The 21,937-nt window shown below is 39.8% G+C and overlaps 1 protein-coding gene across 1 annotated transcript in view; it reads left to right on the top strand.

Moving 5' to 3' along the window:
• Positions 1–21,937, top strand: part of LOC126355027 (tripeptidyl-peptidase 2) — a 283,245-nt gene that overhangs the window by 175,337 nt on the left and 85,971 nt on the right. The window contains exon 14 of the mRNA XM_050005173.1: positions 1,518–1,672. Coding sequence (XP_049861130.1) covers positions 1,518–1,672 — 155 coding nt within the window. The remainder of the gene's footprint in view (positions 1–1,517; positions 1,673–21,937) is intronic.

Here is a 21,937-nt window from a genome sequence, read left to right as displayed (position 1 = left end):
CAGTGCTTTATCAGGGGGAGAAATGACTTCCTGTCATGAGTGGTTGCTAGAGATGAGACGTAGTGCCATCACTTCGACCCAGAGTCAAAACAATAAAGTTTTCAGTATAAGCATGCGGGGTCACTGCCACCAAAAAATCCAGGGCTGTTCACATAAGTATGGGAAAGGCTATGCCAACATCCTCCTTTGACAAGAAGTTGACTTTCTGCAGCATGGAATAATAGTGAATGCACAGTGATATTCATAAACCTTGACCACCCTTTGCAAAGAAAGCAAATTGAAATGATCTGGTCAACTCGTATGTGAGGCCATTCTGCTCCACAAAAGGCATCATACACCAAACACCATCAAGTAGTTCTTGCAGACATTTAGCTGGAAAGTTTTCAGTCACCCACTATACAGTACAAATCTGTTTCCCTGCAATTATGCAAATTTTGGAGAAACAAAACAGGCTCTAAAGGCAGACAATTCATCTTGAAGAAGGATATCAAGCAATACGTTCGGAACTGGTTCACACCGTAGCCCCAGGAATTTTAAGAAATGGTAATTCACTGTCTTATGACACAGAGGGACAGATATCTCAACAATTGATGGGCAGTAATTTTGACTCTATCTGAAATTGCCACTCGTGGTTTCCTTTCTTTATTAGTGATTGTTGCTTTCTTACTGTAGTTTCCGTTATTATAATGAATTGAGATTATAGTTTTTAAAATATTGTATAGTGATGGTGGGTCCAGTCAAGAAATGAATGAAAGCATATACCTTTTTATTCTGGAACACTTTTGTCCTTGTCTTTCTTTGTAACCAGTATTCCTAAAGTTGACCAATTTCAGTACATGTTTCATTTCACTGTAACCACCTGGTACATTCAATAACTGACAGAATGCAGGAGGGAAAGAAATTGCATAGTCAGATAATATATAGTTGATGAACAAATGTCAAGATCCAATTCCAACAAAAATTTTGAATGCCATTTTCATTTTAGGTTCATTTAAATAAAGAATTGGTGGTATAGTTTTAGCACGCCCTCTAACCCACCACATGACAGACACGAGGTACTATGGGAGCTGCATGCTTGCTGCATTAATTGAAGTTAAGCATATGCGTTCCTGTCAGTATTATAAATATGCTTCTTGTGATATATTTTACATTTAGAAGAGCAAGTAAAATAGCGCTCACAGTTACTTCAAAGTGCTGGTGTCTACCAGATAGCCTGTCTTTATAGTGTTCATCTTTAAATTGAAGCCCATTTTTTTGTGTGTGTTTTCCTCAATAAATAAATATGTTTTGAAAGGATTATGCCTTGATGAAATACAATTGTCTTATTTTCTTTCACCTATACATGGTTTCTGTGGTCATGCAACTTCTCTGAAAATGTATGGGCGAAAAAGAAGAAAATCGCGGATGATCAAGGGAGAATCATCTCAAAACATATTAATTTCTTTCTCAACCTTTAAATTTTAAGTTGCATTTAGTTACACAATTTGCAATGTTTTAACTAAATGATTGTTTTCTAGTTATACGTCTGCAGTCAGTAGATAAAGATAAATCTGGCAGGTTTGTAATACACTGCCTGCAATTGCGGCCAAAACTGGTGTGCAAAACACTAGAGTGTCATAAAGTAGTAAATGTGACTGCGCAGAGTGAGGTTGTCCAAGGCTTTCCTGTTCGGGTAAGCAATTCTTGTAAAATACTATTTAGTTTCTCAGAGTATGACTTGAAGGAAAATACTGCATGCAGTACATGATTTTGTAAAGTAAATAGTATTCCATTTGGAAGGGTAGATATTACTGTGAGCACTCATTCTGTTGTATTTTGCCATTTAATTTTTTTATTTGTTACTTTTATTATTAATAATTTAACACCATAAAACAGTATTATGAGAAAGAAAGTTGCCACTCACCAAATAGTGGAGATGCTGAGTCGCATATAGGCACAACAAAAGAATGTCACAGATAAAGTTTTCGGCAAGTAAGGCCTTTGTCACCAGTGCGCGTGCGCGGTGCGCGCGCGCGCACACACACATGCATTCTTTTTGTTGAGCCTGTGCCTGATTTTTCTACCTCTTACATGCTTTAATTTTATTCACTTTATTCCTTGCAGCCTGAAATTTATACAATTGTAAAAATTGTACTGTCGCAGAAAGGCCATGAACATCCCCACTCTCTCTCTCTCTCTCTCTCTCTCTCTCTCTCTCTCTCTCTCTCTCTCTCTCTCTCTCTCTCTCTGTCTGTCTGTCTGTCTGTCTGTCTCTCCAGCCATATTTGACAATAACTATCTATATTAATTATCTGTATAAGATTATGTGCATACAGACTTTGAATCAAAAAAATTGTATTTGGTTCTTAAAGCGTATCCAGTGTTTGAAGCCTTCTGCCGAAATGATTTACATATCTTGGAAGTGATTGAAAATAATGAGCCAATTGTTATTATAGCATTGTTAAAATAAATTTGAATTGAGGAAAAACTGAATCATGACACAAGAAATTGCATTGTGTGTGTGTGTGTGTGTGTGTGTGTGTGTGTGTGTGTGTTTCATTCATTTATACAAAAAAGTGGACTGTCATGTAAATATCAATGGAAAATCCAGGATGGAATGTAACAATATTATGAAAAGGGAAGTTGATAATCACCATGTATCGGAGATGCTGAGTCGCAGATAGGCACAGCAATAAGACTGTCACAAATAAAGCTTTCGGCCATTAAGCACTTTATCGACAATACATGCACGGGCGTGCGTGCACCATGTGTGAGAGCTGCCTTTGCGTGAGTGTGTGTGTGTGTGGGGGGGGGGGGGGGGGGGGGGGGGCATGCACGTCACCTATTGTTAATGAAAGCCTTGATGCCCGAAAACTTTATTTGCGACAGTCTTTTTGTTGTGCCTGTCTGTTACTCAGCATCTCTGTTATTTTGGACTGTCCTGTAATATTTCAGCTTTTTCCAAGGCTTCTCAGCTTTTTGTTTGCAAGGAATCTCTTGCATTGTTATATAATTCTGTTGAATTCTAAGCTCTTTTTTATCAGTTTTAGATTGACTGAAAGCACACAATGTACATCAGATAGGTTGCACAAGGGAAAGAGCTCATTGGTCATCAAGACCTAAATTTTCACATACTAACAGCTGGTTTTGCTGTAACATAATACTTTATGCTACAATATTAAATTGCTGGAAGCTATTTGTTCATCCAAAAAATACAGTGATCTGATTAGTATTAATGAATTAATTAAACTGTCTGTAAAATGTGTTCATTATTATTTGACTTGACAAAAACTGCAGATTTGTACTAACCTAAAAAAATGCAGCCATTTGATATACAAGGTCTGTTCAAAAAGTTACAAACCATTTGTAATTTTACGCCAGTGGTGTGTTGGAGTGAAATGCGGTTGGCATCCCTGCAGAAGCGTGTGTTTAATGTGTAACTGCCAAAAGTTTCATCATTGTATGTCTGTTAGTAATTGTTCGATGCTGTATTGAGTAGGATGTTCTGTCACACAGTTTGCAAATTTAGAGATGACACAGAGTTAGAGAAGCAACACATCTGAATAAATTTTTTTGTGAAACTTGAGAAAACAGAGAGAGAGAGAGAGAGAGAGAGAGAGAGAGAGAGAGAGAGAGAGAGAGATATTAAGCCATACTCGGTGTTAAGAGTGGTTCAGACAGTTCAGAAACGGTTGGACATAAGTTAGAGGACCCTCATTCAGGTCGCCCTTCGATGTGTACCGATGATGCTCATGTCAGGAACATCAATGAAATTGTACATGCTAATTGAAGACTTGACTGTGTCATAGATAGCAGAAAAATGTAGCATTTCAGTTGCTTTATGTCATGAAATCCTGACACAGCATCTTGGAATGCATCGTGTTGCCACAAAGTTCATCCCATGGCTTGTGAGTCATGACCAGAAAGATTTTCACCTAGCAGTATGTGAAGAGCTTTTGTATCGCGCAAATGAGAACAAGATGTTGCTTAAGAGAATCATAACTGGTGATGATTGATGTTGGGACCAAAACTCAGTCTTTACACTGGGTTGGGGGAAAAAAAATCATGAATTCATGCCTCAGGGAAAAACTGTTAATCAGTGGTACTATGGGGACGTGTTTGCAATGCCTATGAGAAAATGAGAGATGGAATTGGCTTGAAATGTGGCAAGACAATTCATGGCTCTTGCATCATGATAACACACCCGCACATTCATCCCTGTTGGTGTGACGCTATTGCACACACAAAAGAAAAAAAAAAAAAGAAAAAAACTTGTGCTGTCACATCCTCTGTACTCTCCAAATGTTGCCTGTGTGGAGTTCTTTTTATTCCCAAAGTTGAAAACGCCATTGAAGGACAAAGATTTGCAACAATAGATGACATAAAAGAAAACTTGCAGATGTGGCTTTGTGCGATCCTACAACAAGCGCACCAAGACCATATCCTGATATGGAAATGGCATTAGGAGCGGTGTATTGATTGCGGAGGAGAGTATTTTGAAGGACAGCATGTGCAACAAGTAAAAGCTAAGTGCAGAAAAATTTTGTCAAGCAAGCTCTGAAATTTTTTGTAAAGACCTCGTAAATAACTACATTTTGTTCAATTTTTATTTAGGGTGTTTTAAGTGATTTTTGTTTTCATATTGTTTTAGCCCTTTTCTATAAACCTAATTCAGTCAAAATGTTGTTGCCATGCCTTGGAGATGTACATTGCCCATCTATGCCAGTGTATGTGCACAGACAGTAACAAATTTTGAAACAGATTATGATTGTAAACAAATTAACAGATAATAAATACTTTCACTGTGACAATCATTCATCACCTAAGTAGATGTTGGGTAAAAAAATCACACTTTGCCAAAAGTAAAATGTTAAATCACAAATCCCCACTCTTCGATGAATGATATCATCGTTGTTAAATATGTAATGAAAGAATAATTGTAGTGATGAACACTTTTTAGCATTTTAAAATTGTAATGCAGAAAACATGAAGGAAGCAATTAATGCATAGTTTTTTTACTAACTACCGGCTCATACAATTAAAATATTATATTCTTGCAGTATGACAATAAAGTACTTGATGATGCTTTGACGGTAAAGTATTTGTATGTTGTTTCCATTCATTTGTACTTGGGGAGTAACCATTAAGAGGCTTGGTAAACCAGTTGCACCTCCAGATTCTACTCCAGCTCTTTAGTTGCACTGGGATAAAAACTCATTGCTTAACTGTGCTAATTGGACACTAAGTATCATTTCCCTTTACTGTTGTAACACTGTCCAGATAAGAGGATGCTTTCTACAAAAGACACACACACTAATATGCGTGTGTGCCTTGCAGTATGGTGTTCAGAGGAGATCTCCGTTCTCTTGTACTCTTATGGATTTATCGACAGCCCTGCAGGCTTCATGGCAATTCCCTCCAGCAGTACTTCAGACATTGGTCAAGTCCACACCACAGTGCGTTGCGGCACTTCAGAGTGCCCGTGGGGGCCCTGCACGATATTAGGCAGGTGTACCAGTTACTTTGGCCCTTCAGTTTATAATCACTGCATAACAGAGTTCATAATAACTGTGACCAAATATGAGAAGTTACAATTTTGGAACAACCAACCACCTTTTTTTACCTTGTCTAGTATACTTCTTCACTCCTCAGCATTAACATTATGAACAGTACATAAAGCTCACACTTACATCCCTATTATTCATTTATTAAACCAGCATATAAACTAGATGACTAAAAGTAAGGTAGAGCCCTCGATTTTGCAACTTTGGAGTAAGCATCAAAACCATCAGTATTCCGTTTCTGTAGAAACACTCAATGACACCTATGTACATCTCCCTTGTCTTTCATTTGAGTGTAGTTCCTCATTTCTTTGGTACACCTAACCTATTCCTTACACAATTTATATATATATATGAGTACAGTATCCAGCTTACTTTTATACTTTCTTCTCTCCTCTTTTCTCCTATGTTTTGGGGTAATGTGCTGCTACCTTGTCTATAATACTTACTTGATTTCTGAGCATCCTCAAAAGCTGTCTCTTAAGTGTGCTCCTTTGTATTCTACTCATGGCCAAATCTTGTTTTTTAATTTTTTTATTAATTTATTTACTTTTTATTGTGAACTTATTATGCAGCTGCGGCTCTGAATGTCCCCATGTAGAACTCATCTGGATATTAACTCTTCATTGCACTGCTACACTGATCAGCCAGAACATTATGGCCACGCACCTAGTGGCTGGTATGTCTACTTTCGACACAGGTAACAGTGGCGACACATCTTGGCATGGAACCAGTGAAGCAGTGTGGCCTTGGTGCTCACTGGAAGGAGTTAGCACTGTGTGTGCACTTTTGCCGCCCCCCCACCCCCCCCCCACCCCCATCCCCACCCCCTACACACACACCCTCTGAAGGGAGGGGGACTGACATCACGTTCAGTCGCTTTCCAGATTTGTTCAATCAGGTTCAGATCTGGTGAATTGGGGGCCCAGCACATCAGTTGGAACTTGCCACTGTGTTCCTCGAACCATTTAATCACAAAAGCATTATGCTTTTGAAAAAAGCCACTGCTGTCAGGAAACATGATTGTCAAGAATGGTGTACATAATCTGCAACCATTGTATGATAATCATTGGCTGTCATGATGCCTTGCATGGGCTCCACTGGACCCATGGATGCCCATGTGAATGTTCCCCAGAGCATAATTTAGGTGCCACCAGCTTGTCTTCGACCCATGTTACTGGTGTCGAGGAACTGTTCCCCTGAAAAAGATGATGGGTGTGCGCACTCCTATCAGCATGAAGAAAATGGTATCTGGATTTGTTAGACTATGCAGTGCTCTGCCACTCTGCCAATGTCTTGTCGATGGTCACTTGTTTCAGTCGTAGTTGCTGATGTGATGTTAACATTAGCATATATATGGGTTGTCGGCTGCAGACACCCATCATTAGGAGTGTTTGGTGCACTGTGTGTTCAGACACAGTTGTGTTCTGCCCAACTTTAAAATTCTGATGTTGGTTACACCACAGTTTGCTACCTGTCCTGTTTTACTAGTGTGCCCAGCGTATGACATCAGCCAAACCCCTTGACGTCAGGATGTGATTTATTTTGGTTTCGCCATATGTTGAAGACATTCACCACAGCATTCATCAAATACCTGACAAGTTGTTCAGTCTCCGAAATGATCATGCCAAGTCTCCAGGCCATCATAATGTGCTCTCGGTCAAACTCGGATAGATCACGTGCCTTCCCAATTCTACACGTAGACAGCACGCTCACTGATACTACATGCAAAACCCATGTGTCTTGACTAGTCATTCCTCGCCAGGTGATGCTGCTGTCGTGTGGACGGGTTTATTTTGATAGTAGGTTGGTCCTCATAATGTTCTGGTTGATAGGTTTAGACGAGGTTGGTTGGTTGGTTGATAATATATTCAGTAGATCATTTGAATGATTCTCTTATTGAAATGATGTGGAATGAGCCAGGTAATTAGTTACATGTTCCATTGGTCAATCTCTTGGTAACTTGTAATGTGGAATGTGTCAAGGGCATAAGAAATGCACACATGAATAAAGGGTTTTTTTAAGCTTAAAATTTTTATTACCTGTAGGTTTATTTTTTCCTATTCAAGAACGCATCTATGGTATAGGAGGTGTTGTTAAACAGATATGATTTCAGTTTTATTTGAAACTATTACTGCTTTCTGTCAGTCATTTTATTTAATCTGGTAATTTTTTCGAAAAGTTTTACAGCTGCATGTTTTACCCCTTCCTGTACCAAAAATTGGTAAAGTAGAGTATGGTGTGTGTGTGTGTGTGTGTGTGTGTGTGTGTGTCTATGAACATCCCTGTTGTTTCTAAACTGGTCCATGTTGATGAGAACAAATTGCGTTACTGAGGAAATGTAGGCATCTGTTTAAATGGTTAGGAATTCTTACAGTAGCCTCACAGTGCAAGATGTGCAACTGTGAGCCCAACACATTTTTCTAACCACTTTCTTTTGAGCAGTGAATACTTTTTGCCTAAGTGTTGAGTTACCCCAAAATATTATTCCGTATGATGTCAGAGAGTGAAAGTATGTAAAGTATGTTTGCTTACTAATTTCTGTATCCTCAAAATTAGCAATTATTCTGATTTAAAAAGGTGCTGAACCTACTCGCTTTAGAAGATCCAAAATATGAATTTTCCAGTTATGATTCTCATCTATATGTACACCCAAAACTGTGATATGCTCTATCCTGGCTACTGACTTTTGTTGGTGTGTTGTATTTATTGAAGGAACTGTACTCCTTGCAGTAGAAAATTGGGTGTACTGTGTTTTTTCAAAGTTCAGACCAAGCCCATTCGCAGAAAACCAGTCAATAACCTTTCAAAAGACATTATTTAGACCATTTTCGATTGGAGTTTCTTTAACTGGATTAACAATGATGCTTGTTTCACCAGCGAACAGTACCACTTTAGCTTCTTGTTTCAGATAAGAAGGGAGGGCATTCACATATATCAAGAATGGAAGGGGACCCGTGCTCGAACCCTGTGGAACACGTAATGTAATTTCACCCCAGTTAGATGAAGTGGGAAACCTCCTTAAATCGCTTAAACCATATAAAGAAGCTCTTTGCTTCCTGTTCTGTATATATGTATGTAGTATTTCACACAAGCAGATGGTCTGGATAATTCACAGAAAATTCCTATTGGTGACAGTTTAAAGGCATTACAGAGTGGAAATATGCAAATATGTCAGGAGGTTAATTCATGTGTTCCCAAGACTAGCAATTGCATGAAGAGCAAAAGTGGCTGAACTTAATTGTTTGAGAAGCTCAGTAACATCATTCTTTCAGCTCAAGTTTTCATCACTATGCACACCAAAAAGTATGGAACATTCTTCCCTGTATTAACTTCTGTTCATGTGCTGCTTCAGTTGTTGGTATGACTCTATTTTACAGAACTGAATTAGGAAGAGTCCATATTCAGAGAACTACTTAATAATTCTTTGGAAAAGTATTAGCATTTTCCTGTGTTGCTTTTTCTCAAATGGGATTTACTTTATTGCTACTTTTGTCTGCAAAAAGTACCAATTCTGCTTGTTGAATGTCAAGTGGAAGGTCACCCACATACATCATAAAGAGTAAGAGTGCACCCAGAACTGAGCCCTGAGGGACTTCCTATGTAATTACACCCCAGTCACTAAAATTTTCTACCCTTCCAGCACTACTTGAATTACAGCTTTGTGCATTCTGTTTGTTAAGAGAGATTCAATGAGCTGTGTGGAAAGTCAAAAGTTTCACAAAACTTGAGTTTTTCTAAGAGAGTAATATGACTCCACAATAAAATGCCATGGAAAGATCACAAAAATACCAGATGACGATACTCTTATATGTAGGGCTTGTAATGTTTGATGAGTGAATATATAAATATAATTTCCAGTTGAGCAATTCTTCTGGAAACCAGACTGTTGCTTAAGTTTAGACTGCTCTTGAGTACGTAACAATTTTTAGAATTATGGATAAAGATGTCAGAAAGAAACTGGGCAAAAACTTATTGTCATTCTTGTCATTTCTCTTGTATAGAGGTTCAACAGTTACCTGTTTTAACCTGTGTGGAAAAATTCCCTATGCCAGTGATGCATTGTGTACTGTTCATCACAAAGGACATTACTTATTAATTTGAGACAACTTTTCACAATTGTGTTTGAAGTTCCATCAACACCTCATAAGGTTTTGTTTTTCAGAATTTTTATAATTTTACTAATTTCATTGAAGGATGTTGGTGTCACTTCTAGTAGTTTCAAGTTTTCTGGAATGACATTTTTAGTATATTCTCTAGCTTCTTCAATTGAATCATTTAATCCCGTTTTTTTGAATTCTACAATCTGGTTTTTCTGAATCCTTTAACTCTGTTTTTCTGAATCCTTTAACTCTGTTTTTCTGAATCCTTTAACTCTGTTTTTCTGAATCCTTTAACTCTGTTTTTCTGAATCCTTTAACTCTGTTTTGTTGCTGCTAAATTTAGAAAGTGATTGTTAAAAGTACTCACAACTTGTGAGTAATCAGTCACAACATTGTCATTTAGTTTAATTGTTGCCGTAGATTGTACACTGACTGGCTGTCATGTTCCTGTTTGATAAAATCCCATGTTGCTTTAATCTTACTATCAACATTATTAATTTCTGTCAGGACATACATATTTCTTGACACTTTGATGACATACCTTAAAATTGTACAGTATCTTTTGGAGTTTGTGAAAGTAATGTTGGATCTTGCCTTCATATAAATTTCCCTCTTCCTCTTACATGAAATTTTAATTCCCTTATTTATCGGCAGCTTACTTGTTCTGTTTATGAATTATCTGGATAATGGTGTAGGAAAGCAACTTTCAAATATTTATACAAATAAATATTGACTAAATTGAGGTTGACATTAATTGTGTGTCATGATCAGATATCCCATCAACAACTGGACACACATTATTTGCTTCTTTTTAAGCATTGTTTATAAAATTTTTGTCAATGCCTGGCTATCTTTTTGTACATGAGTTGGAAAATTGACTATTGAAATTAGATTGAAACATTCAAATAATGATTCAAGTTATTTTTCCTATCTGTATTTAAGAAACCTACATTGAAATCTTCACAAATGATCTTTCCTCTTCCTACTCTCCTCTTCGCCAACTTGATGATGCTGACATCCTGCACCTATCCAGTTAAACTCCTAGAAACATTCTTATTCAGGTAATGTCTCTCTTTTATGACTGCATAGTAATCTTAACACATAAAATATTCTGGGGAATTGTCCAGAAAATAATCATCCATAAATATCACATAGTGAAATTTTAGCCACAGTAAGCTACAGCAAAATAAACAGACATAGTAATTCAAACATTTATTAGCTCAAACATTAAAACTTTACGAGACAATGTTAGTAAAGCTTGGACTAGGGAGACATGAAATAAATCTGGTGAAATTACAGTGGTGCTTCTCATATCAAAAATATTCATGACAATATTATGAAAAGGATAGATTGCTATCCTCAGTACAGGATACACATTGAGTTGCAGACACACACAACAAAATAATTGCTGTACATTTTAGCTTTCAGCCAAAAGGCCTTCTAAAGTAGAATGCACACATGCACGCGGGCAAACCCAACTCTGGTCCCTGAGGCCAGACAGTGGCAGCTTGTAATGCGTTGAGAATTTCTGTTTAAATTCTAGAATCACTCGGCCTTCTACTGTCTCGAACACATGATATTTTAAATACAAGTGTGAGAGACCCTATCTACTGCGAGTCACCTGTCTCTGTGTGCAGGTCCAAAGTGTGTAATAAAAAGACCGTAGACGTGGAAGTCGGACGGCACTGACAAGTGTTTGCCGGTCGCACCATGGAAGCCGTAGTGAAAGGAGGAGGAGTGTTTATGTATCCCATGGTGTTTTATAACTTTGACAATTGTAGTGGGGAAAAAAAGGACAGTTGAAATATTGTTAATTATTGTTCACTTTGGACTTGGGGAGGATAAGATGTGTGTTCAGATTCAGAATGGGAATGGACTTAGGTTTTAAGCCAACCTTTTCTTATGTGTAAATGAACTCTGTTTCTAACCTTTGGACACGCAAAGAGACTTACTCGATAGTGTTTGTTTATGTGAAGAATGATATTTGTATAAGTTTGATGTACATCGTGAAGTGAAACTGCTTACGTTTGCTTAATTTTATAAGTAGAAAGAGTCTTAATAAATTCCTATTCCTAGCAAATATATGTCACAGAAGAAGAGAAAAGGAGGCTGCAGCAGCAAGCTAACCAGCAGGGAAAGTCGGCTGACAGTCTAAAGTCAGTCGTATTGTTAAAGACATAGGTGTTTACACACATACTTCACCCGTGGACAGCAGCTAGTGCCCAGTGGGTGCATTGCTGGAATGGAAGGTTATGTAGCTCTGGAGTTGGAGTAGGGAGGTGGACATAAAGGTGAAGGACAGGGACTAGCAAAGATTGAGACCACGGGGTTCACTGGAACATAGGATATATTGTAGGGACGGTTCTCACCTGTGCTCTTCAGGATGACTGGCATTGGTAGGAAGGATCCAGATGGCACAGGCTGTGAAGAAGTCATTGAAGTGAAGCACATAGTGTTGTGCAGCAACTGGCTGGTCCAACTATCTCATGGCCACAGTTTGGTGGTCATTCATGTGTTCAGACAGATTGTTTATTGTAATGCTCACATAGGAAGTACCATAGTGGTTGCAGCTTAGCTTGTGGGCCACGTGACTGCTTTCACAGGTAGACCTGCCTTTGATGGGATAGGAGATACCACTGACTGGTCTTGAGTATATGGTGGCAGGAGGGTGTATGGTACAGGTCTTGCATCTAGGTCTATTGCAGAGATGTGAGCCATGAGGCAAGGGGTTGGAATTAGGGATGGAATAGGGGTGGACAGGGATATTGTGTATGTTTGATGTGTGGTGGGATACCACTGCGGAAGGAGTGGGAAGGATAGTAGTAGAATATTCCTGATTTCAGGGGAAAATGAGAGTTGATCGAAACCCTGGCAGAGAATGCGATTCTGTTGCTCCAGTACTGGGCGGTACTGGGTCGCAAAAGAGGTGCTCCCTTATGGCCAGACGGTGGTTACGTGGGAGGTGGTAGGCAACTGTAGAGAGAATTCATAGGAGATCTGTTTCTGTACAAGTTTAGGAGGGTAATTTTGATCTGAAAAGGCCCCAGTGAGACCCCTGTTGTATTTGGAGAGGGAGTGCTTGTTACTACAGATTAGAGCCACAGTTGGCTAGGCTGTGTGGAAGGGATTTCTCAATATGGAATGTGTGTCAGCTGTCAAAGTGGAGACATCTCTGTTGCTTAATAGGTTTGATATGGACAAAGATATTAATGTAGCCGTCGTTGAGGTGGTCAACTTTGAGGGAGGTGGCTTTTTGAGTTGAGGAGGACCAGGTGAATTGAATGGGATAGAAGGTGTTGAGGTTCTGGATGATTGTGGATAGGGTGCTCTCACCTTCGATCCATATCACGAAGATGTCATCAATGAATTTGAACCAGGTGAGGGGATTGGGATTCTGGGGTTAGCAAGGTGTCCTCTAGACGATCCATAAATAGGATGGTGCCTTGTGGGTGCCCATTGCTGTCCCAAGGATTTGTGCATCGGTGATGCAAACAAAGGAAAAATAATTGTGGGTGAGGATACAGTTGGTAATGTTTACCAGGAATGTGATTGTAGGTTTTGGAGTTCGTGGATTGTTGGAAAAGGTAGTGTTCAATACCAGCAAGACCATGGGCCTCAGTAGTGGCAAGCAGGGCGTTGCATAGTGAAGGAACAGGCACTGTGGGGAGCCGGTTGGTGTGTTTTAAACAGCAGGGTATGTTATGGATAATAGTCTGAACGGATCCATCAATGAGAGCAGAGACTCTCTCAATGAAGGCAAAGTAACCAGTCTTAGCTCATCCCAGAACCTCTCCCCTGAGCCTCTTTCTCTCATCACGTCTATGACTCTTTGCACTCCTACCTCCTGCATGCTTCCTAAAGTCCATAAACACAACCACCAAGGCTGTGCCTTGTCACTGGTTATGATGCCTCTACTGATAGAATCTACCCACTATATTCTATTTGTATGTATAGTTTGCACCACTATATTCTACTTGTATGTATGGCTTGCAGGAAGTGTCCACTAGAAAGATGTCTACATTTATTGTAATTTTTGTATATCTGTTAGATGTTCAGATAAACCTTCCATTTCATTCTAATTTGTAATTAATTCCAGATAATAGCATATTACTTTTGTTCCAGAACATGCATCAATTTCCATATCTCCCCATTATCTATTGTTAATGTGGCCTATACATAGTACCTGCAAGGTGGTCAAGTAACATCTGCTTATGTTCAGATATGCTCGTATCAACATTAAATTTGTGGATATAGTGCCAGAACACATCTTCATATTATAAGATATACAGTTACTACAATATGGGAAGCAAATACCTTACAGATATTAACTGGAATGGACTGGGTCCTCAGCTCCAACTCAACGAGCCATTGACTGGAAATGGTCATGTTCAGTGACTTGGAGTCCATTTACAGGCATTCATGGATTTCCTTTTTATGGATTATGATGCGCCCTGTTACTGGGCCACAATTGTTTACAATTGATTTCAAGAACATTAACAATTTGGCTGCTCAGATTACCCGACATGAATCCCATCAAACATATGGGACAGAGTCGAGGGGTCAGTCATGCACAAAATCCAGTGCCAGCAATATTTTGCAATTATGGACAGCTACAAGGGACAGCATGGCTCAATATTTCTGCAGCAGACTTCCAGTGACTTACTCCATGTCATGTTGAGTTCTTGCTCTGCACCAGGAAAAAGAAGCTCTGATACAATATTAGGAGGTGTTGTTGTTGTTGTTCTCTTCAGTCCTGAGACTGGTTTGATGCAGCTCTCCATGCTAGTCTATCTTGTGCAAGCTTCTTCATCTCCCAATACCTACTGCAACCTACGTCCTTCTGAATCTGCTTAGTGTAGTGATCTCTTGGTCTCCCTCTACGATTTTTACCCTCCACGCTGCCCTCCCAATACTAAATTGGTGATCCCTTGATGCCTCAGAACATGTCCTACCAACCGATCCCTTCTTCTGGTCAAGTTGTGCCACAAACTTCTCCTTTCCCCAATCCTATTCAGTACCTCCTCATTAGTTATGTGATCTATCCATCTAATCTTCAGCATTCTTCGTAGCACCACATTTCGAAAGCTTCTATTCTCTTCTTGTCCAAACTATTTATCATCCATGTTTCACTTCCATACATGGCTACACTCCATACAAATACTTTCAGAAAAGTCCTCCTGGCACTTAAATCTATACTCGATGTTAACAAATTTCTCTTCTTCAGAAATGCTTTCCTTGCCATTGCCAGTCTACATTTTATATCCTCCTTACTTCGACCATTATCAGTTATTTTGCTCCCCAAATAGCAAAACTCCTTTACTACTTTAAGTGTCTCATTTCCTAATCTAATTCCCTCAGCATCACCCGACTTAATTCGACTACATTCCATTATCCTCGTTTTGCTTTTGTTGATGTTCATCTTATATCCTCCTTTCAAGACACTATCCATTCCGTTCAACTGCTCCTCCAAGTCCTTTGCTGTCTCTGACAGAATTACAACGTCATTGGCGAACCTCAACATTTTAATTTTTTCTCCATGGATTTTAATACCTACTCCAAATTTTTCTTTTGTTTCCTTTTACTGCTTGCTCAATATACAGATTGAATAACATCGGGGAGAGACTACAACCCTGTCTCACTCCCTTCCCGACCACTGCTTCCCTTCCACGTCCCTCGACTCTTATAACTGCCATCTGGTTTCTGTACAAACCGTAAATAGCCCTTCGCTCCCTGTATTTCACCTCTGCCACCTTCAGAATTTGAAAGAGAGCATTCCAGTCAACATTGTCAAAAGCCTTCTCAAAGTCCACAAGTGCCAGAAACGTAGGTTTGCCCTTCCTTATTCTAGCTTCTGAGGTAAGTCGTAGGGACAGTATTGCCTCACGTGTTCCAACATTTCTACGCAATCCAAACTGATCTTCCCTGAGGTCAGCTTCTACCAATTTTTCCATTCGTCTGTAAAGAATTCGCGTTAGTATTTTGCAGCTGTGACTTATTAAACTGATAGTTCGGTAATTTTCACATCCGTCAAAGCCTGCTTTTTTGGAATTGGAATTATCATATTCTTCTTGAAGTCTAAGGGTATTTTGCCTATCTCATATATTTTACTCACTAGATGGTAGAGTTTTGTCAGGACTGGTTCTTTTATTTCTTTGCCCCAGTCCATATTCACCTACTACGTTTCCTTCTCTCCCTTTTCCTACTACCGAATTCCAGTCATCCACGACTATTAAATTTTTGTCACCCTTCACTATCTGAATAATTTCTTTTATTTGATCATACATTTCTTCAATTTCTTCGTCGTCTGCAGAGCTAGTTGGCATATAATCTTGTACCACTGTAGTAGGTGTGGACCTCGTATCTATCTTGGCCACAATAATGCGTTCACTATGCTGTTTGTAGTAGCTTACCTGCATTCCTATTTTCCTATTCATTATTAAACCTACTCCTGCATTACCCCTATTTGATTTTGTGTTTATAACCCTGTAGTCACCTCACCAAAAGTCTTGTTCCTCCTGCCACCGAACTTCACTAATTCCCACTATATCTAACTTTAACCTATCCATTTCCCCCTTTTAAATTTTCTAACCTACCTGCCCAATTAAGGGATCTGACATTCCACGCTCCGTTTCGGAGAACGCCAGTTTTCTTTCTCCTGATAACGACATCCTCTTGAGTAGTCCCCACCCGGAGATCCGAATGGGGGACCATTTTACCTCCAAAATATTTTACCCAAGAGGACGCCACCATCATTTAATCATACAGTAAAGCTGCATGCCCTCGGGAAAAATTACGGCCATAGTTTCCCCTTGCTTTCAGCCGTTCGCAGTACCAGCACAGCAAGGCCGTTTTGGTTATTCTTACAAGGCCAGATCAGTCAATCATCCAGACTGTTGCCCTTGCAACTACTGAAAAGGCTGCTGCCCCTCTTCAGGAACCACACGTTTGTCTGGCCTCTAAACATATACCCCTCCGTTGTGGTTGCACCTACGGTACGGCTATCTATCGCTGAGACACGCAAGGCTCCCCACCAATGGCAAGTTCCATGGTTCATGGGGGGGAGGTATTAGGAGGTATCCCATGATATTTCTCACCTCAGTGTGTGTGGAACTTCATATCTGTGAAAAACTTGCTATCATCCTTTATATTAGAACTCTGATGATAAACTTTTATCAGTACCATATCATTTATCTCAAAATTTGGTTTGATAGTTTTACTGTTGTGTTCCTTTACTCTCACTTGAGGAAGTCTCTTTAATTCATTTTCCTGATAGTCTTGTGTGTCTTTATTTTGAATTGAATCTTCTGGCAGTTCAAGTAATTTAAAAAAAAAAAAAAAAAAAAAAAACTGTTCCCATTTAAATTTTCTATTTAATACCTCTACTGGTGAAAGACCAGTAGACAAATAAGGTAACTCATTTAGAATAACTTCAGGTCGTATGTCTATTTTAACAATATGTTAGGCAAAATGTACCTAATCCTTTAATCATCCTTTCCAATGGACGACTGAGATGGAACTTTGAAGTGGTTATATGCCATACTCCTTCCTATTCCACAAACTCTTCAAAACTATTACTTATAAATTGTGAACCATTATCTGTCAGTATCCATCTTGGTTCTCCCACATCTAGGAAATACTCTTGTAAACTTTTAACTACTGTGCTATTTTTAATAGGATATATTTTGACATATTTTGACCAGTATTCAGTTGCTACGAAGATGTATGTTACTCCAACTCTCCTATTTGGGAAAGGTTTGAAGATATTTGTGTGTTAAATCTTGTAATCCCTTATGGCATTATTTGATGTATTTTGAATTTTAGGACATTATTGTTGTCTTTAACACTTTGGTGTAATTCACATGTGTGTAAAATTTCCTTTACTTTTTTGCTTGAATTTCTAAAACAGTAGAATGTGTTATACAGACTTGAAGTGGTGGGCATGTGCATTGTAGCTGGTAGTTGTGTTATTGTCTAGTTCTTGTAGAAGGTTAGTGTGGTGAGAATATTTACTACTGCAAAGAGAGCATTTTTAGTGGAAGAGGTTTTACGTGTAGAAGAAAACTTTACGGAGCATATGAGGCGGCAATTTAGATTGCGTTTTCTATTTCAAGGTGTCCACCACATGACACTGTACATGATTTAATTCTCAAATTCCAGATAACAGGTTCAGTTCACGATGCACCACGAACTGGTGGTTGCACAATTTGAACAGAAAGGAAGCTAGATGAAATTTTCAACACAATGTTGCACAATAAATAAAAAACAAACACGAGGAGGTTATTGCAAGATGGTACTGTCCCTGGACAGCAGAACATAAGGCATTAACCAAATAACTGGGCTGTCCCAAGATGCTGAAGTTGTGAGTGCGTGCGCGTATTTGTGCTTGCTTTTCAGTTTTACTGAAAGCTTTAAGTGACTGGTAACTGTGCCTTTCTGCAACTTGACATGTGCTCTTTACAGTAAGAAGCAGTCTGTTGTTTCCTACATTGTTGAACTGAGGTTGTATCAGTATAAAATTACTGCTGTGCAATAATTATGTTGTATGGACCATGCGAAATGAATAGCGTTCTGTGAACAGGTTCAGTGGTTTGTTAGCCAGTTGGTTGAGTGGTTTGTTAGCCAGTTGGTTGAGTGGTTTGTTAGCCAGTTGGTTGAGTGGTTTGTTAGCCAGTTGGTTGAGTGGTTTGTTAGCCAGTTGGTTGAGTGGTTTGTTAGCCAGTTGGTTGAGTGGTTTGTTAGCCAGTTGGTTGAGTGGTTTGTTAGCCAGTTGGTTGAGTGGTTTGTTAGCCAGTTGGTTGAGTGGTTTGTTAGCCAGTTGGTTGAGTGGTTTGTTAGCCAGTTGGTTGAGTGGTTTGTTAGCCAGTTGGTTGAGTGGTTTGTTAGCCAGTTGGTTGAGTGGTTTGTTAGCCAGTTGGTTGAGTGGTTTGTTAGCCAGTTGGTTGAGTGGTTTGTTAGCCAGTTGGTTGAGTGGCTTGTTAGCCAGTTGGTTGAGTGGCTTGTTAGCCAGTTGGTTGAGTGGCTTGTTAGCCAGTTGGTTGAGTGGCTTGTTAGCCAGTTGGTTGAGTGGCTTGTTAGCCAGTTGGTTGAGTGGCTTGTTAGCCAGTTGGTTGAGTGGCTTGTTAGCCAGTTGGTTGAGTGGCTTGTTAGCCAGTTGGTTGAGTGGCTTGTTAGCCAGTTGGTTGAGTGGCTTGTTAGCCAGTTGGTTGAGTGGCTTGTTAGCCAGTTGGTTGAGTGGCTTGTTAGCCAGTTGGTTGAGTGGCTTGTTAGCCAGTTGGTTGAGTGGCTTGTTAGCCAGTTGGTTGAGTGGCTTGTTAGCCAGTTGGTTGAGTGGCTTGTTAGCCAGTTGGTTGAGTGGCTTGTTAGCCAGTTGGTTGAGTGGCTTGTTAGCCAGTTGGTTGAGTGGCTTGTTAGCCAGTTGGTTGAGTGGCTTGTTAGCCAGTTGGTTGAGTGGCTTGTTAGCCAGTTGGTTGAGTGGCTTGTTAGCCAGTTGGTTGAGTGGCTTGTTAGCCAGTTGGTTGAGTGGCTTGTTAGCCAGTTGGTTGAGTGGCTTGTTAGCCAGTTGGTTGAGTGGCTTGTTAGCCAGTTGGTTGAGTGGCTTGTTAGCCAGTTGGTTGAGTGGCTTGTTAGCCAGTTGGTTGAGTGGCTTGTTAGCCAGTTGGTTGAGTGGCTTGTTAGCCAGTTGGTTGAGTGGCTTGTTAGCCAGTTGGTTGAGTGGCTTGTTAGCCAGTTGGTTGAGTGGCTTGTTAGCCAGTTGGTTGAGTGGCTTGTTAGCCAGTTGGTTGAGTGGCTTGTTAGCCAGTTGGTTGAGTGGCTTGTTAGCCAGTTGGTTGAGTGGCTTGTTAGCCAGTTGGTTGAGTGGCTTGTTAGCCAGTTGGTTGAGTGGCTTGTTAGCCAGTTGGTTGAGTGGCTTGTTAGCCAGTTGGTTGAGTGGCTTGTTAGCCAGTTGGTTGAGTGGCTTGTTAGCCAGTTGGTTGAGTGGCTTGTTAGCCAGTTGGTTGAGTGGCTTGTTAGCCAGTTGGTTGAGTGGCTTGTTAGCCAGTTGGTTGAGTGGCTTGTTAGCCAGTTGGTTGAGTGGCTTGTTAGCCAGTTGGTTGAGTGGCTTGTTAGCCAGTTGGTTGAGTGGCTTGTTAGCCAGTTGGTTGAGTGGCTTGTTAGCCAGTTGGTTGAGTGGCTTGTTTGAGATCAAAATTTTTTTACTCATGAAGTTGAATTCACGTATCTGTGTACGTCAATTCCCAAAAATTCACGACTTGGCCATCAGAAAATCCGCGTGCCTTAAGAGAAACACCATTGCATGCAGAGAAAATTGGAGTGTTGGTTGCCATAATGCTAGTGCAAATTAGAGTCGATCTTTTATGACAGTACTGTCACTTCCGATGTTTATTGTTCCTATATAATTTATAGATTTATTGCTCTGATAAATCAAAAGGAGATCAGTCATTCATTTTTTCATCAAGATAACACTATTGCTGATATTACACTCTAGTCCCTATGACTTTTAGATGAGATCTTTGGAGACATAGTAATTACGAGAGGTCTCTGGCCTCCACATTCACCGGATCTGTCTCCTCCCGCCTATTTACTTTGGGGCACGGCTAAAACATTTGCGTATCAATGCAACCCAAAGACAATAGATAATTGAAGACAGCAATAATTGACTTACCTCGATTAAACATGAAACATTGCTAAATGTTTTCACAAATAAATGTAAACGTGTTGAACTGTCTTCAAGAAAGAGGAAAACGTTTCCAACATCTACTGTGATATTGATGAATACAGTGAATTTAATTGTAATTACTTTAAATGTTTATTCGTAATCATGTTGAATCCCAGCCCCTAGCTTATACAGCGACATGAATGTTGCAAACTGTGTGTGTCCCGCAAGGCAAGACATACAGAGGTCACCGCTGCAGAGAGCCTTTGTGGATGCACTGTATTTTGGCTGCTGACACAGTGTTATGGACAACAGCACCATTCTTTAATAACTTTTTCTTTCAAAAGTGCCAGCTTCTTCTGATGTTCTTTTAACATATTCTTGTTCAAATTTAATTGAATTTCCAGCACATAAGTATTTTGGGCGCTGCACTGAGTCACCAAAATGAAGTGTTCACTGTATCTGAAATAGTGTGTGTACGTGCAGATTGCAAACATGTTGCTCCCACATTCTACACTGCTGCTTCTTGAAATATTAACTCAGACAAACCTTGTAGTTATTCGTAATATGAACGGACCTCTTCACTGCCACAGCTGTTCTTGTACTGGAATCTGGAACTTTAATCAACTCTCACTTTCTGATAAATAATATACAGCTTTTCTGCTCAATATAATTATATTGCATCGTCAGTTACAATGTCATATGTATGGTAACGACTCTTTGGTGAAGGTATGTTATCAAAACTTTAACAAAAGCCGCTACTGAGCGTCTCTCCTGCAGAGTCTTCCACTGGAGTTTATCTATCATCTCCGTAACGCTTTCATGATTACTAAATGATCCTGTAACGAAGCGCGCTGCTCTCCGTTGGATCTTCTCTATCTCTTCTATCAACCCTATCTGGTACGGATCCCACACTGTTGAGCAGTATTCAAGCAGTGGGCGAACAAGCGTACTGTAACCTACTTCCTTTGTTTTCAGATTGCATTTCCTTAGGATTCTTCCAATGAATCTGTCTGGCATCTGCTTTATCGACGATCAACTTAATATGATCATTCCATTTTAAATCACTCCGAATGCGTACTCCCAGATAATTTATGGAATTAACTGCTTCCAGTTGCTGACCTGCTATTTTGTAGCTAAATGATAAGGGATCTATCTTTCTATGTATTCGCAGCACATTACACTTGTCTACATTCCCTGCACCACGCGTCAATTCGCTGCAGATCCTCCTGCATTTCAGTACAATTTTTCATTGTTGCAGCCTCTCGATACACCACAGCATCATCTGCAAAAAGCCTCAGTGAACTTCCAATGTCATCCACCAGGCCATTTATGTATATTGTGAATAGCAACGGTCCCATGACACACCCCTGCTGCACACCTGAAATCACTCTTACTTCGGAAGACTTCTCTCCATTGAGGATGACATGCTGCGTTCTGTTATCTAGGAAGTCCTCAATCCAATCACACAATTGGTCTGATAGTCCGTATGCTCTTACTTTGTTCATTAAACGACTGTGGGTACTGTATTGAACGCCTTGCGGAATCAAGAAACACGGCATCTACCTTTGAACCCATGCCTATGGCCCTCTGAGTCTCGTGGACAAATAGCGCGAGCTGGGTTTCACACGACCATCTCT

This window comes from Schistocerca gregaria, chromosome 3 (genome assembly GCF_023897955.1).
Source record: "Schistocerca gregaria isolate iqSchGreg1 chromosome 3, iqSchGreg1.2, whole genome shotgun sequence".
Taxonomy (NCBI): Eukaryota; Metazoa; Arthropoda; class Insecta; order Orthoptera; family Acrididae; genus Schistocerca; species Schistocerca gregaria.
Note: the sequence above shows the minus strand (reverse complement) of the source record. Positions and strands in the feature narration are given on the sequence as shown.